Source organism: Camelina sativa, chromosome 2 (assembly GCF_030686135.1).
Source record: "Camelina sativa cultivar CO46 ecotype springtype chromosome 2, ASM3068613v1".
Taxonomy (NCBI): domain Eukaryota; kingdom Viridiplantae; phylum Streptophyta; class Magnoliopsida; order Brassicales; family Brassicaceae; genus Camelina; species Camelina sativa.
In genome coordinates this window covers 17,325,585-17,341,816 of record NC_141881.1, presented here as the reverse complement: position 1 = coordinate 17,341,816, position 16,232 = coordinate 17,325,585, and the positions used below count along the sequence as shown (strand labels likewise).

Here is a 16,232-nt window from a genome sequence, read left to right as displayed (position 1 = left end):
GCATAAAAATATATATTGGCACAGTGTAGTTTTAAAGAACCTCTTTTATTAAGTTGTTTAACTGGGTGATAATGCAGATGGGTCAATGAACCTCCTTGTGACTTTTGTGCTAACAAAACCACAAAATCTATATTAATCACATCCCTAATATCTAAGCAGCAAATATCACTCTTTTTTTTTTTTCTTTTGGCCCATTCTTTTTTTTTTTTTTTTTTGAGCACACTTTTTACCATTCTAGTGTACGTTAATTAAAATGTTTAATAAGGACAATAACATTTCCTACAAAACAAAAAAATTACAACATTAAGAAAAATAAAAGAAACAGTTTTCTTGGGAGAAAACTCACACAACTCCTCAAATAACTGTACACTTTAGATTTATTTTCATGAGAACGTTTTATGTCGGCAATAAAACGCTCTTCAACATACTTCATCTCATTGCCATAAATTACTAAACCAAACCCGTATTGATAATTATGATGATGATCACACCAAGAAAAATCCAACCGACTGGTGCATCAGAATAATATAGACCGACGACCCCCCATGCCATCCCAAATAAAGTTAAGCCAGAAATATACCAATTTCCGAAGCCATCCACGGGAAGAATTAACTGAAGCAATGAGATTGTAGCGAAGATGGAACAAAATATAAGAGCAGAAACATCCAACCGCTGCCACGTGTAACTGATGAGGAACATAGCTACGCTGACAACGAATGGTAAAATGTTGATCAAGATTTTGTGGGCTTTGTAAGCCGGGTTTGGTAAATCTGAAGAGACTAATCAACTTGCAAACGTAACAGTAGGCGCACAAGAATCCCAAATACCTAAATATAGCAAAACCAAAACTCATTCCTTCTTTGTATGCAATCACAGAGTCACATGCCCTCGCGAAGCCAAAGATGGAATTCAATGCTAAATCAAAAAATAATGCTCGGGTCTTCATGTCGTTGACACCAACAATTTCAGTTGACCTATTGGACAACATTTTTGCGTTGGAGATAACTGGCATTGCATAGATATATTTTATACTATATATGTTTGTCGTATTTAATTTGTTTATTTTTAATCTTTATTTACTGTGAAAAAGATATGGTTGTATAACTTAAAATATTACAAGTAATGATAAATAGTCTCTAGTTTCTAACACCTGTACAAATAATATAATTTTACATATTTTTTTTTTAAATACAAATATATAATGATTTTTACTTATGTTATCGTTTTCATTAATAAAGTTAAATACTTTTGATTTTTCCTTTTAATATTTGTGATTGAATAACAACAGATTCTAAACAAATTTTCTTGTTTTAAGACTAATTATTAGTTATGTAGAAAAAAAAAAAAAATTATAGCATAAAAGAAAAATGGTGTATTAGTATTAAAACTTAAATTCTAGGTTTTCGCTTCCTCTTTCATTATAGAGCTTCGTAGACAACACAACAAACATAAAATGTACCGGTTGGTGAACTTGGATGAAATTAAAATAAGCTCGGACGCACTCATACAGAATCCCACCAAATTGTTGATGATATCATAGGAGTAAATGATCGAATATCACGAACACTATGGATCCATATGTCCATTTTATCCATATTTTGTGGTGGAATAGCATGGGAAAATATATATCCATACAAGGAAGAGATGAGCTTCGAATATGCATGTCTAAGGTACGGGGGGTTGGGTAGCATTTTTGGTCTCGTTCGCATATTAATTGATTGCATCAACTCTTCAAGTTCACCAACTCCAGTTTTCAAGGCTGTTGATATCAGAAACAACAACTAAATGGATTTGAGTAAGAAATAAGATCTGGGCAGACTTTTGGTTTAAATCGACAAGAACTATGAAGAACGACAAACTGGATTTGTATTGATTTGGTTTCTTTTGCGTGGTTAAAAATTACATGTGTCTTTTCTCTTTACAAACTTCGAATATTTAAACTAAACGAACTTGAACTTCTCCTGAATCTCCTCCTATGATCTCTCGACCTACGATCTCTCGACCTCATCTCCGGTTTGACTCAGCATCTTAATCGAATTCTCTTCATGGGCCCGCGTTAGGCCCATTAACTGGTTTGGCATCCGCTCCTTAGTGGGCTTTCTTTCGGGCCTCTAACTCGTCGAAACCCAACACCAACAAAGGCTAACCGATTTATCCTTAATATTTTCCAATTTATGGTTAGCCTAACCATGTTTCTGATCACTTCTATGGATCAGAGGTGGGATATCTTTTTGATATGGATTTGTATAATCCTCACCGTGATCTCATTTGTTCAATTGAGTTACCCTATCGATGGGTTTGAGATTCTATATATTATGATGGTAGCCTTATCCGGATTTGCTTCGGGAATCGCCGGTCTATATTTTGATATTGAGTCAGTAGGAGGTAATTCATCATGGTATTGGGCTTACTCCATCCTTGTTTTCGTTTTTGTAATTTTTACAAGTCTCTATCGGGAGATGATATTAATCCCGTTCAGAAGGATTTTAATGGTAAAAGTGAAAGATGATCGCTGAAGTTAAACTATTCTCAAAATAAGTGTTTTTTTTTTTTTACGTTGCTATTTTTCCTTGTTGCTTTTTTACTTCGATTATGATTTCAGATTGCTATTAATAAAATGCATAATGTCTTCTCTAATAGTAGTTTTCTTTTCTTGATCTTGGTTCAATTGAATTTCAGTTAAAAAAAAAAAGATTGAAACATACCCTTTGATGATTAAAAAAATATATAAGATGTATATATTTAAGAAATTTAATTTTTCAAAAATTAAGAAATTTAATTTAAATTTAAACATGTATTTTCAAATTAATAATTTCTTAAAAATTTCTTAAATAATGTATTTTCTTAAATTAATAAGTTTAAGTTTAAATTTAATTTAAGTTTTTTTCAAAAATTTAAGAAATTTAATTTTAAGAAAATACATGTTTATAATATTCAATAATCGTAAATCGAAGTGTTAACGGTTTGAAATTTTGAAATTTTGAAATTTTGTGCAACGGCGAATAAATATATCTAGTCATGTTCAGAGGAGAGGTTAAACAATGAGGTGATGAACCAAACATGGTTTAGACTTTAGACCATAAAATCAAATCGTACCAAACATGGTTTTCAGAAATAAGAACAAAACCGGAATAAGTTTTCTCGTTCTTGTTTCTTCAAGACTCTGTTTCTGTACTCCAAGACTTGTTAAAAAGAGGAATCGATCAATTTGGAATTCTCCATAATCTGAGAAAAAAATGGTGGCTCGAAGGTTTGTCGTACGCCACGAAGATTCGAGCTTCGATGTCGACTACGACACTGAAGATGGCCTTGAGGTCTTACGATTTCAAATCTTCTCTCTCACTTTGGTTCCTCCTGAAGAACAAAAGGTAACTCTTCCTCTTCTTCTTCTTCTTCTTCTTCTTCTGCTTTTTTTGTTAAAGGAATCTTTTGATGATATTGGTGATCAAATTGGTTGATATATATAGATCGTTGTGGAAGATGATGATCGATTGGTATCAGATGAGTCTGATCTCGCTTCTATATCCGATAAACTTCGATTGCTCTCAATTGGAGGAGGAGGAGGAGAAGGTTCTGTTGAGACTTCAGATGCGGAAATGGTGAAATCAGATGAAGAATTGGCTCGAATGTTGCAGGTTTTTTTTTTTATTACTTCATGGGAATATTTATGAATTGATTTGATGATAATGATGATGATGAAACCTGTTTTGATTTGTTTGTGTGTTTCTTGGTTTTACAGGCTGAAGAAGATGCGATGATGTTTCAGCAGTTTGTTGCAGCACGAGATAACGGTGGGTTCGAAGGGAGAGTTAGGCCTTATGTCAGCCAAGTTCTCATGGTGTGATGATGATACACTTAAGATTCTTTGATTTATGATTTCCAGTTTTTGTGTGTTTTTTTGGTTTGATGTATTGATTGTAATTATTTTTGTGTATTTGTGTTCAGTATGAAGATCCAGTCCGTCAAGAAGCTGCTCGAAAGACTGTTCCTAAAGACGAGCTCGAGGAGAAAGCATTGGTTTCTCTTGCCAAGGTTTGAGTTTATTATATTCACCGATTAACAGAAACTAAATAATTTCTGATATTGATCTTTATGTGAGAGACTTTTAACTGATTCAAGCTTCTAACAAACACTTAGGAGGGGAATTTTGAGCCATCGAAAAATGAAAAGGACGATGCTTTCCTGCTTCAGCTACTTTTCTGGTTCAAAAGATCCTTCAGGTTTTCCCCTAAGCTCCCTTTTCCTTTGTCTTTTAAGACTTCTCAATCGTTAGTTCGTATTTGGAGCCCAAATCGATATTATAAGTTACATTATAGAGATATTTGATGGGAGTTTATATCATTTTTACGCTGGATTGTTCTGTTATTTATTTTCTCTGTGTAGCATATTTACTTTCAAGAATATATATTGGCACAGTAGTTTTAAAGAACCTCTTTTCCTAAGTTGTTTTACTGGGTGATAATGCAGATGGGTCAATGAACCTCCTTGTGACTTTTGTGCTAACAAAACCATAGGCCAGGGGATGGGTGACCCACTTACCTCAGAGCTTGCTTATGGAGCCAATCGAGTTGAATTATATCGGTACGTAAAATTACTATGTACTTCTGTATAGTTTCTTTTGTGCAGGAAATGTAACATGCTAGCATGTGTATTAGATTGAGAGCAATAGTTACTCGTATTTTCTGTCGTTAAATTTAATTGACGTATTATCATTTGACTATAACTTATACAGCTGTACCATGTGTCCAACAATTACTCGTTTCCCTCGGTACAACGACCCTCTAAAGGTAACTAATCAGTTTGTACATTGGAAGATATATGTTCTTGACTTCATTGACAGGTTCTATTTTTCTTCCCTGTTCGTGCAGCTTGTAGAAACAAAGAGAGGTCGTTGTGGAGAGTGGGCAAACTGCTTTACGCTATACTGCCGCTCGTTTGGCTATGATTCTCGTTTGGTAATCCTGCTAACTAACATTGTCACTTCCTGCAAAAGTTTTAGTTTTTTTCTTTTGTTATGTAATATTTGTATTCATTTTACAGATACTGGACTTCACAGATCACGTCTGGACAGAATGCTTCTCTCAGTCGATGGAGAGGTAAACTTCATGAGTCAAACAAATGTCTAATTGGTTTCCTTTGTAGGATCTTACAACTGTGAAGCAATTTGTGCCGTTTTTGTCTTTTTGCAGATGGATCCATCTTGACCCTTGTGAAGGAGTGTATGACAAACCTATGTTATATGAGAAAGGGTAAGATTTTGTTGCTTTTCATGTTCTACATTGACAATCTTCATAATGGAAATATATGCCGTATTCTCACAAAGTCTCTGCCTTGTAGATGGAATAAGAAATTGAATTATGTTATTGCGATTTCCAAGGATGGGGTTTGTGATGTTACTAAACGATATACAAAGAAATGGCATGAGGTAATGCTACACGAAAACATTGAATGTTCTGTCTGTTTGACTAAGTATCTGGAACAGGATTTACATTCATCACTCATGGTCTTGCTGTTCATTTTTCCACTTTTAGGTTTTATCTAGAAGAGCTCTCACAACTGAATCATCTTTGCAAGATGTTGTTCGAACCCTGACAAGGGAACGACGAAATAGCTTAATGTACCAATCTTTACCTAAGCTTGAAACCCGAGACAGACATGAGCAGGAAGAACTTGAGAGAAATCTGTATTCCCCAGATGATGCCTCAGTTTCTTTACCTGGAAGGCAAAGTGGTGACAGGGAATGGCGCATTCAGAGATCAGAATTTGGTTCAGATGAAAATTCCTCTGTCAGCTCTTCCTCTTGCCCAGTTCGCAAATGCGTTGATGACCATGTGACCAACATTTATGACTCGTTTCTGCCTATCCTGACTCAGTTAGTTGACGACGGCTTACCTGTAGCAAGAGCAGTTGAGGTACTTAAGATGATCAAGCAAGTCCTAGATGATCTGAAAAATGCGCCGTACAAAACAAGGAAGGCTCGCTTGACTTTAGATTTAGATAGCTTAAGTTCGTTCCTGCATGCACTGGGTGGTTTGCTTCTCGCTGTTTCTTTAAAGAGCGAGAAACTAGACACAGATGAGAAAAGTGTCATACTATGCTTGGACGGGAAACCCACAAAAACTGCTTTAGCATTGCCAGTTGCATTGGACGCTTTAAAGGAACTGGTTACTGACCTCAGCAAATGCCAAAATTTGAACAAAGATTCACTTTCTTTTCCACTTGTGAAACAAAACAGGGTATGCTCTGGTTCTGTTCTCGCAAGTGGTGAAGAGCTTCCTGCTGGCATTGTAAGTAGTACACTAACTACAACTCTCATCTTACCATTAGTTAAACGCATTGTGGTTGTTCCTAAATAGCATGCCTCAATGCCTCAGGCAACTGCAGCTTTTGATGGAATCCAAGAGTCCAAATGGGAAGAACCAAATGGTGCAAAAGGTAATGAAATAAAGCCTGATTCAAAATTTGATATTTGTTAGTACATGTTATGATACGATATACCAATCTCAATCGCTCCTCTTACAGGCTGTTGGATCGTGTACAAAACACTCTACAACCAGATGCACCAACTCATAGCATACGAGCTCATGTCTGCTAACGATGCCCCAGAGAGAGACCCCAAAGATTGGTAATGTCTTTTTCCTATTATTCAAAGTCTAAACATACACAATTGATGCTTTAACAACACTGTTTGTTGCCTCACCCAGGGTTCTTGAAGGAAGCAACGATGGTGGACCGACATGGTGTGTTTTGGACAAGCAAACTTGTCAGGTATTCGAGGAGAGGTTCCAACGCAAGTCCTACAAAATAACAACACCTGGATTCCAAGCAAATCTTTTCAGGTATGTTAAAGAACTTTTCCCTGATCAACGACTTGGTTGTGAGAGTCATATAATCACAAATGTGTTTTGAATCGAGTTTTTGACAGTCCCATTTGCTTTTCTTTTTTCCAAATGTCATGATCTAATGTGTATATTGCAGGTTCCGGTTTCTTAGTGTTAGAGACGTGAATTCGACCTCAAGACTACAACTAGGGAGCATCGATCTGTACAGAAGCCACCCGTAAAATCAAGGATGCATATCAAATGTACTTTTTGTGTATTTATAATACCATAAACATCAAATTGTTTGTCTTCACTCCTCTGCAAATTGGCCTTTTGTTGTATAATGTGCATGTGAAAGCTATTGTTATGGTTATAAGTTATAACATGTAACTTCATGAGACCAATTGTTGTGTGTTTGATGTCTCTTTAAGTAGCGTTATTGGTCAGGTTAACAAAATTACCTCAGTACCAAAAGCTTTCATTTGGTACTAATTTTTGTAACTATTCTCAGTGAATTCTAAACTGTGAACCGAAAACTTTGCAATCATTTTATTCATAAATTTGCGAACTATTTGTGGAAGCTTTGTGATTTTTGTAATCTCAAAAATGTTTTTTTTTTCTTTTTTAAGGAAAATAATAATATTCAAGAAAATATTACGACATTTTGCTGAATTATATCCTATAATTTCTAACAAATTCGAATTAACACATGAAACAATCAAATCAAAACCACAAAAAAAAACAAAAAAATATCAATTATAAATCAAAGTAAACAATTAATTCAATGAAAGGTCATATAACTAAAAAAAACAACAACAGAAGACTCATCATTTATTTGTGTATTCCGATTGTTGTATCTCTCTCTCTCTGCTAACAATGGCGGAATCGCGTGATGATCTAGCTGAATCGCTACAAAACCTCTTCACAAGTGTATCAACCATGGTCAAATCCGAGCTCCAGGTCAACTTAACTTTTTTTCAGCTTTTTTGTTTTTTGATCAATTTTTTAAGAAAACAGATCTGAAACAAAATTTGGAATTGGATTAAAAAAAACAGGGAACGAACAACCATCTGGATTTATTGGAGAAGATGAATCTGAGAGTTGCGTCGGAGTACGATGATCTCGGTGACGTGGCAGCCGGGCTGAGGGTTTTCGCGGAGCAGATGAAATCAAAAAGTGGTGGCTTTGATGAGTTTGTCGGACAAATTGACGCAATCGAGAAACAAGTGTCCGAGTTTGAAGCTGTGATCTCTGTCCTAGATCGATATGTCTCTGTTCTCGAGTCCAAAATTCGAACTGAGTATCGTCATCCTCATCGTCGCTCTAATGACTCTGTTGTTACAGATTGATTTGATTCAATTTAGCACCAACCATTTGTAACAACAATACTTTGTCATCGTTTGTGGTATGTTACTGAGATTCGAACGTATTTGGATTTAGGCATTTAGCTAAAATTGAAGCTAGCTAGATAGATTTTGTCTCCATTATGTTAAGTTTAACAAAGATATTAATTAAATATATGAGAGATTTCATTAATCAATCTGAACTAAACTTGTTTTACTAAGTTAGACCAACTCCAACCCATCTCCATTTCTACCTCCAAAGAAAAATCTTTTCCAACCCCACTCTATTTCCATTTCTATTTCCAAAATGGAGATCTCTATATTTGTCTCTATATTTGGAGATTTTTAATTCATTTCTCTATTTTGGAGTTGAGATTTTTTATTTGCAAATTAATCCCTTAAATTTATATAAATTTATATTTTATATCTAAATACAGTTAAATATTATTATTTTCTATTTAAACTTATAAAATAATAATTTTAAAATTTAACAGTTAACATATATAACATAGAAAATAGACAATACAAACAAAAGTACAAAATAACATTACTACCAATAAAATTTAAAACACATAATATAACTTAAATTGAAGATCAAAAACAACTTAATACAACAAATACTAATAATTGATGAATGTTATGTAATGTAATACTAGGTTCGGACCCGCACGTACGTGCGGGGTTATGTTTATAAACTAATTTATTTTAGTATTCATAATCAAACTCATACTAATTGAGATTTTAGTTTAATTTTTTTGTTAGTTAATTAATTTTTGAAAATTTAAAATAATAATGAGTTCACCAATATTTTAAAATTCGAAACAACATAATGGTTGGACTGACAACAAACTAAATCAGATAAATGGTTGGTTAGATTCTATTAAATTAGTGAACTATCAAATCAAATATATAACCACTAACAATGATGAAAACCCGTTGGAGACAAATACGAATATTTAGGGGTGGACGTAATTCTCTTTCCATTTTATCATGTTCCATCATGTCCTACATCCGTTCTCAAATTTCCGTTGCATAAAAGAAAACATTTTCAATATGGAACATTCCGAATATGGGACCAATTTTTATTTTCGATCGAAAACATACATTCTCAAACCATACATTCTCAAACTCCCTTATAGAACAAACATAAATATAAATATAATTCATAGTATATTTATATCATATGTTATAATAAAAATATTACAAAATTAATTGACTTCTTTATTCTTATTATATATTATATGGTTCATTGTTAAAGATAAGTTATAAATGAGGAACATAGGCATGTATATTTTGGACATTCTGTGTCCACCAAATATAAATTTTTGTTATATAATATTTTTTTAATTATTATTTGTTAGACAATATTTATATTAGTCCAGCGGATAAGAGATCGGAAAAAGAATATCCGTATTTGGTTGTCAAAAAAAAAAAGAGAAAGCTTCTAACGGGATATCCATGTTTTACATTTGATTATTTAACTTTTACAAAATTAATCGAAATTATACAAACTTTCTTTATATTTTTAAAAAGATTATCTGTTTTTTAAAATCCAAAAATAGCTGAATTCTACAAAATATATGTTCTTAAATTAACCCTTACCAAAATTATTAACAATTTAAAAATTGAATGTTGTTATCTAAATTTTCTAATCTCATGTGGTATTTTTCGGAGTAGTCTTGTTTTTTAAATTTTATAGACTTTTTAAAGATAATGATGACTTAAAAACAAATTTCAAGGTATTCATATTATAAAATTTTACTGCCATGTGTGTTGTTTGTTTTCTTTTCCATATACATAACGCTTATAGTGTCATTTTAATAAAGACTGTTCACATCATATATTTGAAAAATAAGAAAATAATATAATTTAATACATACAGCTGATTATAAATTTACAATACAGTCATTGAAGATTAAATTATACTTTTATTTGTTGGTTTCCAAAGTGAATTGATAATGTTAATGCAAGGCTCAACTAGATGCCCTAATAAGAATTTTCTATAGTGTTTACTTAAATAAATCTATATAAAACTGAAGAAAACAAACACTAATATAGTATTTTGTAACTTATCGGGTTCATATAAAAAATGTGGACTTCTATTAAGCAATCAAATGTAATTTCCTTGTTTTGTAGATGCTATGTCAATTGGATGAACACCTGTTCATACCACAATCCTTCTTTATATACAATCTCTAGATAAAAAATGTATGAAAAAAAATCTTGATTTGTATAGGCTTATGTACACGACAAAAAATTATAAATTTAACAATTCGTAAGAATAACAAATGATAAACAGGACATAGAACATAGTATTAGTGAACTAAAAAAAGAATATAGTAGATGTTAGCAAGGTATATGCATATATGCAAACTTTAATACAGAGACACATACATAAAATAAATCATCTGTTTAAATTAAAGTTAAGTTATTTTCATATTACTATTCGAAATTAATTAGATACAATTGTTATGGAAATCTTGTTAAATGATAAGTTTTATTAATTGCAAAAATCTCTTATTATTTTATAAAATTCTAAGAACTATATAAAATTCAAGATTGTCATTTTGTAATATTTAAAATTGTCATTTTGTAATCTTATTGGCTATAATTTTTTTTCTAGTGACGGTATGTCAAATTTTTGAATTTTTTATTTGTAATTAATATAAATTCATAAAATATAGGAATGCATCTTTTATAGTTAATATTGTTTCCTAAAATACTGGAATATTTTGAATGAATATAACACATTACTAACTGTTTTTAGAAAATTATAAATGTTTAATATTTAATTTAGAAAACTTTTTGAAAAACTTTATATATTCGAAATTAGTTATATACCCATATCCAAAATAGGATCCAAAATCTAAGTATTATAACCAATTATGAAATAGTTAATCATTTATTTCTTTAATAATTGTTACCATTGTTTTAGGAAATTTTATTTTTTATTTGTAATTAATATAAATTCATAAAATATAGGAATGCATCTTTTATAGTTAATATTGTTTCCTAAAATACTGGAATATTTTGAATGAATATAACACATTACTAACTGTTTTTAGAAAATTATAAATGTTTAATATTTAATTTAGAATTTTTTTTGAAAAACTTCATATATTCGAAATTAGTTATATACCCATATCCAAAATAAGATCCAAAATCTAAGTATTATAACCAATTATGAAAGAATTAATCATTTATTTCTTTAATAATTGTTACCATTGTTTTAGAAATTTTTTTTTTCTTTAATTATGTAAGCAAGTTGGTCTGTTTGGCAACATGGATATATGTCATATTTTTTGTTTTTATTTTATCCCTAAGTGTACTCCCCATTTAATAGTATAGATTGTTTAATAATAAATTTTAAATATAAATAATATGCTAAATTTTTTTTTTTTTGCTAAAAATAAAATAATATGGTCAAATTTGTAATTTTAACAAAATAAAGGATCATTATATAAATTAATAATAAGATATAAGAAGAATATTCTAAGAATATTCTAAGAATATTTTAAGAATTTTTTAAGAATATTCTTAGAATATTTTAAGAATATTCTCTTTTGGAGTCAAATATGGAGAATTAGGTTGGAGCAAAACCATCTCCAAAACGAAGTTATTTAGAGTCAAAAATGAATAAATGGGTTGGAAATGTCCTAAATCAGTATCGATCTGAACCAAAGTACCAAACCATCAGTGGTGGTGGCTACTAATTGTAGGCTTGTAGCAAGTAGGAGTGAGTGAGTAACAAAACTTCAATCCATGCCCAAACCGTTGGGTTAAGTTTTTTCTCAACACAAACAGTTTGGTTTAGCTTGGTTTCAAACCAAAGCACAATTTTCTTAGGATGTCCACTAAACAACCTTAAACATACTTTTTGTAAAACTTTGCTAGTTGTTTTGTCTAAATATTTGAGCTGATATTTTATTTTTATTTTTATTTTAGTTTATGAGTTTGATTGATGACTCTGTAAAAGCGATATTTAAAGCAGTATGCTAAATATTTCGAATCGATTTCTTTTGTTATTCCTTACATTTTCTAACTAGTTTAGTGGCCTGTTCGGCAGATGATCGCTGCGACCATATCTAGCGACAACAAATAACAAGGGAAAATAAACTTATTTGGGGGGGAAAGAATGTGGAGATTATTATTAATGTTGATTATGGAGGACGCTGCGATTGATTTTGCTATCGCTAAAAAAAGCAGCGACTGAAATACGTCTCCTCCGTTCATCTTCTACAACTGTAACAGATTTCCAGCGTCCATTTTTAGCGACAGATTTTTTTCAAGGTTGTAATTTTGTCTTTGTTGTAGTCGCTGGAAATAGTCGCAGCGTTCACTAAATGGATGTTTATCTAACAAGTAACGAAGATGAGTTATGTTTGTTTTCTCTGTTAAACATACTAAAACTAAACTGAACTATATAAAACCAAAGCAACAATCTATTTTTTTTTTCTGTCTATTTGTTTAGAAAAAAATACATCGGTGAAATACATAAATTACTGAAAAATACGAATCAGAAATTTAGTCTTGACTATAGTTTTTATTAAAACCTAGTCGAAATAAGCTTTTTTCTCGTCAAAAATTGTGACAATGTAATTATGTTCTGTTTCATAATCAAGCAATTTTATACTAGCATAGTTGGAGTTTTTGTTAATCTATATATATATATATATATATTTGAAGTATATTTTGGGTTTTACCCTTGTAATATTGTTTATTTAAAATTTTAGTCCCTATAAAATTGCACTAAAAACAATAAGTAAAATATGGTAAATTGACAAAATCGAATTTTTTATAGAAACTAATTAATTTTACCTAAATTCTTTATTAATAGCAAATTTGTTTTCTATATATGTATCCCAAAATAAAATAAAAAATAAAAAAATCAATCATTAAAGGGGCATTCTCAAAAATGCCCCTTTTTCCATATCTCTTTTTAAAAATACCCCTTCATGTTGACCATTTTTAAAACTACCCCTCTTTATATACAAAATGACCAAATTACCCTTTTTGAGTGACAGCAAGAATGTACAGTCATCAAAATCGAAAATATTTTCCCGCCAAAAAAATTTCCCGCCAAAATTTTTTTTCACGCCAAAATCGAAAATTTTTCCCCGCCAAAAAAAAAAATTTCCCGCCAAAATCGAAAAATTTTCCCGCCAAAAATATTGAAATTTATACCTTTTAAAAACCTTGTAAATGCTTTTAAAAAACTTTTAAAAGCGTTTACAATGTTTTTAAAAGGTTTTTAAACACATTGTAAACGCTTTTAAAAACCTTGTAAATGCTTTTAAAAAGCTTGTAAATGCTTTAAAAGGTTTTTAAACACCTTGTAAACGCTTTTAAAAACTTTTTAAAACCATTTAAAAGGTGTTTAAAAACCTTTTAAAAATTTTATAAAAACTTTTACAAGGTTTTTAAAAACATTGTAAAAGGGTTTAGAAGGTGTTTAAAAACCTTTTAAAAATCCTTTAAAAAACCATTTGAAAACCTTTTAAAAACCTTTTAAAAACCTTTTAAAACCTTTTAAAAACCTTTTAAAAATCTTGTAAAAGCGTTTACAAGTTGTTTAAAAAATCTTTTAAAACTCTTTAAAAAATCTTGTAAAAGCCTTTACAAGGTGTTTATAAGGCTTTTATAAGGTAGAAACCTTATAAAACCTTTTAAAAACCTTGTAAATTTTTTTTGGCGGGAAAATTTTTTTTTTCGAAATTTTTTATCAAAAGTTTTTTGACAAAAAAAAATTTTGGCGGGAAAATATGTCGGAAATTTTTTGGCGGGAAAATTTTGTTTTTCTTTTTATTGAATAAAATAATTTTGTCTAAGGGTAAAATGGTCATTAAAAATTAAAAGAGGACATAAATAAAAATGGCCAGAAAAGAGGGTATTTTTGAAAAGGGGTATATCAAAAGGGGCATTTTTAACAAATTCTCATCATTAAACTGTACTGTATACACTAAAATTAAACAATCAGTTAAATTAAATAATTATATATTAAACAAAACAATAATAGTATTATTTTAAATAAATACAAAATATTATTTTGATTAATTATACATTATAGAAACAGTTATATTTTATAATTTTAGTGTTTTATCCTGATAAAATTATAATACTTTAAGAATAATTATTTCACCGCTTAAATATAAAAAATACTAAAAATTAAAAAATATAAATTTTTATTACTAAATTAAATACCGTTAAAATCAACATCATTATAAATAAAATTAAATAATTGGTCTGTGGTGTACCTAGTTTTGGATTAAATAGTGGACAATTCAGTTTATCGTTTGGTTCCGGTTCAATTTTCCGGTTTATATATTTTTTTTTTTTGTTAAAAAGATCTGATTGGGTTTAGAGAATTTGAGAGAGAGATTTACGAATTCTCGTCTGATTGTTCTGTCTCTCTCAAATTGGCTCATCCTCTCCATTAGTTCCTCTCAAGTACCACGCAAGCTGCTTCGGTCTATCTCTCGCCTGCTATTGTTTCTAAATTGTAAGCCTTCTTCAAATCCTTTTCCAATGTTTGTTTATAGATCTCAAAGTAGATCGGAATTGACTTCAAGAGATCGACAAAACCAGATCAGATCAACCATAGTTGCTCCTCCCACTCTCTTGTAGGAATCTTACCTAGACTACTTATGATATCATCGTGTAAAGTCTTACAATTTAGGATTCGTATTTACGTAGCAAAAACCCAGTTATGGAATCATTGAATCAAAGTAAAAAAACCCTGATGTGTTTCTGTGGAATTTGCTTCAAAATCAATACTTTTTAGGGTTTCCAATCTAACATGTACTCCATGGTGTCCAAGTTCGTCCCTTTTTCTTTTTTCTGTAATGTAAATTCCAGTGTAAAGATTTGAAATTTATGTTGTTTCAGATTTTTGCTATCTTAAATGGGTTCATCTGAGAAGAGATCAAAGGATCTCATGAGTGACATCCCAACCTTCAGTGCTGAGAATTTGCAGAACAATTTGAAAGTCATACAGAACAGGTCTGTGATTCTATACTATATATCTCTCTTTTGTTTTCCTTGAAAAGATGATCGTTCTCGTCGTCCCTAATTTTGTCTTGTTTTTGCAGCCGGACGTTTCTGTCTATCATAGCTGGTGTCCTTGCAGGAATAATTGGATTCAATGGCTTGACTGGTTTTGTATTTTACTTTGTTGTGATGTTGATCACATCAGTTGGGCTCATGGCTAAGGCAGGATTCTCAGCTGACTTGTACTTTGATTCGTTGAATCGGGTCCTTTTTGATGGCTTTCTTGGTGGCCTTATGGTATGCCATCATTTCCTTTTTCTTACATTGTTTGTTGCTTTCCAGATACAATCCTTAGATTCAACTATTTTTATGTGCTTATCAACCTGTTATGCTCATAATACTTGTGGTGTTGTTTTCTCTTTTTTGCAGTCGTTTGTACTGTTCTGGACGTATCCTTAATCTCAACATCTGGTTGTCACACTTATAATATGAAAATTTGAAAAAGTAAATTGAAGGTTTGAGTAGCTTTATGAAAGAATATCTATGGTATGATATGATGTAGGTAATAATAGATAACTTCCTAGAAACATGTGATTAACCTAGAAATGGCCTTTTTGGTTTAGTAAACACGGTAACTTCGTATAGAGAAAAAGTTTATGTGCACTCGAAAATAGTTCTCTCTTGCCTCTCTTTGTCCAAGTTGGTTTCCTTAATGTTGGAGTAGATTTGCATATGACTTGGTGCACATATTCTGAGGGAACTTCAGCAGCAAATGAAGATGGTGAAATAACACACAAGAGTGAGTTCGGGTTTGCAGCCTCTTCAAGTAACTGGATAGATTGGACAATGTTTCTCTGGTTCCCTTTTTAAACAACAGAATATGAGTTCGTATTACTTTTTTTGTTTTTGTTTTAAAGTTACTTGAGATCACATCAACTATGAAAACCTTTTAGATTGAACAGTTTCAAGTATTTTTACACTTTCCTCCAGTTTTCAATGTTTCCATTGTTTTCTTTTTTCTTTTGTTCACTTGCATGTTTTAAGTATACCGGAAGATGCCTACTGAGATAAGTTAATCCAT

At 31.1% G+C, this 16,232-nt stretch overlaps 3 protein-coding genes across 4 annotated transcripts; all 3 read left to right on the top strand.

The window, feature by feature from the left end:
* Positions 1-3,036: 3,036 nt before the first annotated feature.
* Positions 3,037-7,225, top strand: LOC104724015 (peptide-N(4)-(N-acetyl-beta-glucosaminyl)asparagine amidase). 2 transcript variants are annotated; one of them, XM_010442471.3, is made up of 16 exons: positions 3,037-3,368; positions 3,468-3,635; positions 3,740-3,838; positions 3,946-4,032; positions 4,138-4,220; positions 4,468-4,581; positions 4,733-4,787; positions 4,869-4,955; positions 5,041-5,096; positions 5,190-5,249; positions 5,338-5,425; positions 5,532-6,287; positions 6,375-6,435; positions 6,523-6,625; positions 6,705-6,839; positions 6,979-7,225. In XM_010442471.3, exons 1-16 carry the CDS (start codon positions 3,237-3,239, stop codon positions 7,061-7,063), a joined length of 2,169 nt encoding a protein of 722 aa, XP_010440773.2. In that variant the 5' UTR covers positions 3,037-3,236; the 3' UTR covers positions 7,064-7,225. The 2 variants fall into 2 exon arrangements, with proteins under 2 accessions (XP_010440773.2, XP_087340822.1); XM_087484696.1 differs by lacking the exons at positions 6,705-6,839; positions 6,979-7,225 and having other exon boundaries at positions 3,112-3,368; positions 6,523-6,629.
* Positions 7,226-7,532: 307 nt separating this feature from the next.
* On the top strand, positions 7,533-8,250 carry LOC104724006 (biogenesis of lysosome-related organelles complex 1 subunit 2). Its single transcript, XM_010442460.3, has 2 exons — positions 7,533-7,781; positions 7,877-8,250. The coding sequence occupies exons 1-2, from the start codon at positions 7,698-7,700 to the stop codon at positions 8,168-8,170; spliced, it is 378 nt and encodes a 125-aa protein (XP_010440762.2). The 5' UTR covers positions 7,533-7,697; the 3' UTR covers positions 8,171-8,250.
* Positions 8,251-14,418: 6,168 nt separating this feature from the next.
* On the top strand, positions 14,419-16,140 carry LOC104723977 (uncharacterized). Its single transcript, XM_010442408.3, has 5 exons — positions 14,419-14,663; positions 15,050-15,163; positions 15,253-15,448; positions 15,581-15,600; positions 15,876-16,140. Exons 2-5 carry the CDS (start codon positions 15,066-15,068, stop codon positions 15,904-15,906), a joined length of 345 nt encoding a protein of 114 aa, XP_010440710.1. The 5' UTR covers positions 14,419-14,663; positions 15,050-15,065; the 3' UTR covers positions 15,907-16,140.
* Positions 16,141-16,232: the final 92 nt, after the last annotated feature.

What these genes read in the sequence shown, in the direction of transcription:
- LOC104724006 (XM_010442460.3), top strand. Translation starts at nt 7,698, where the DNA reads ATGGCGGAATCGCGTGATGATCTAGCTGAATCGCTACAAAACCTCTTC. An exon ending in TGGTCAAATCCGAGCTCCAG is followed by an intron (nt 7,782 to 7,876) that starts GTCAACTTAACT and finishes TAAAAAAAACAG; the next exon opens with GGAACGAACAACCATCTGGA.
- LOC104723977 (XM_010442408.3), top strand. Translation starts at nt 15,066, where the DNA reads ATGGGTTCATCTGAGAAGAGATCAAAGGATCTCATGAGTGACATCCCA. An exon ending in TTGAAAGTCATACAGAACAG is followed by an intron (nt 15,164 to 15,252) that starts GTCTGTGATTCT and finishes TTGTTTTTGCAG; the next exon opens with CCGGACGTTTCTGTCTATCA. An exon ending in GCTTTCTTGGTGGCCTTATG is followed by an intron (nt 15,449 to 15,580) that starts GTATGCCATCAT and finishes TCTTTTTTGCAG; the next exon opens with TCGTTTGTACTGTTCTGGAC.
- LOC104724015 (XM_010442471.3), top strand. Translation starts at nt 3,237, where the DNA reads ATGGTGGCTCGAAGGTTTGTCGTACGCCACGAAGATTCGAGCTTCGAT. An exon ending in AATCGAGTTGAATTATATCG is followed by an intron (nt 4,582 to 4,732) that starts GTACGTAAAATT and finishes TAACTTATACAG; the next exon opens with CTGTACCATGTGTCCAACAA. An exon ending in TTCTCTCAGTCGATGGAGAG is followed by an intron (nt 5,097 to 5,189) that starts GTAAACTTCATG and finishes GTCTTTTTGCAG; the next exon opens with ATGGATCCATCTTGACCCTT.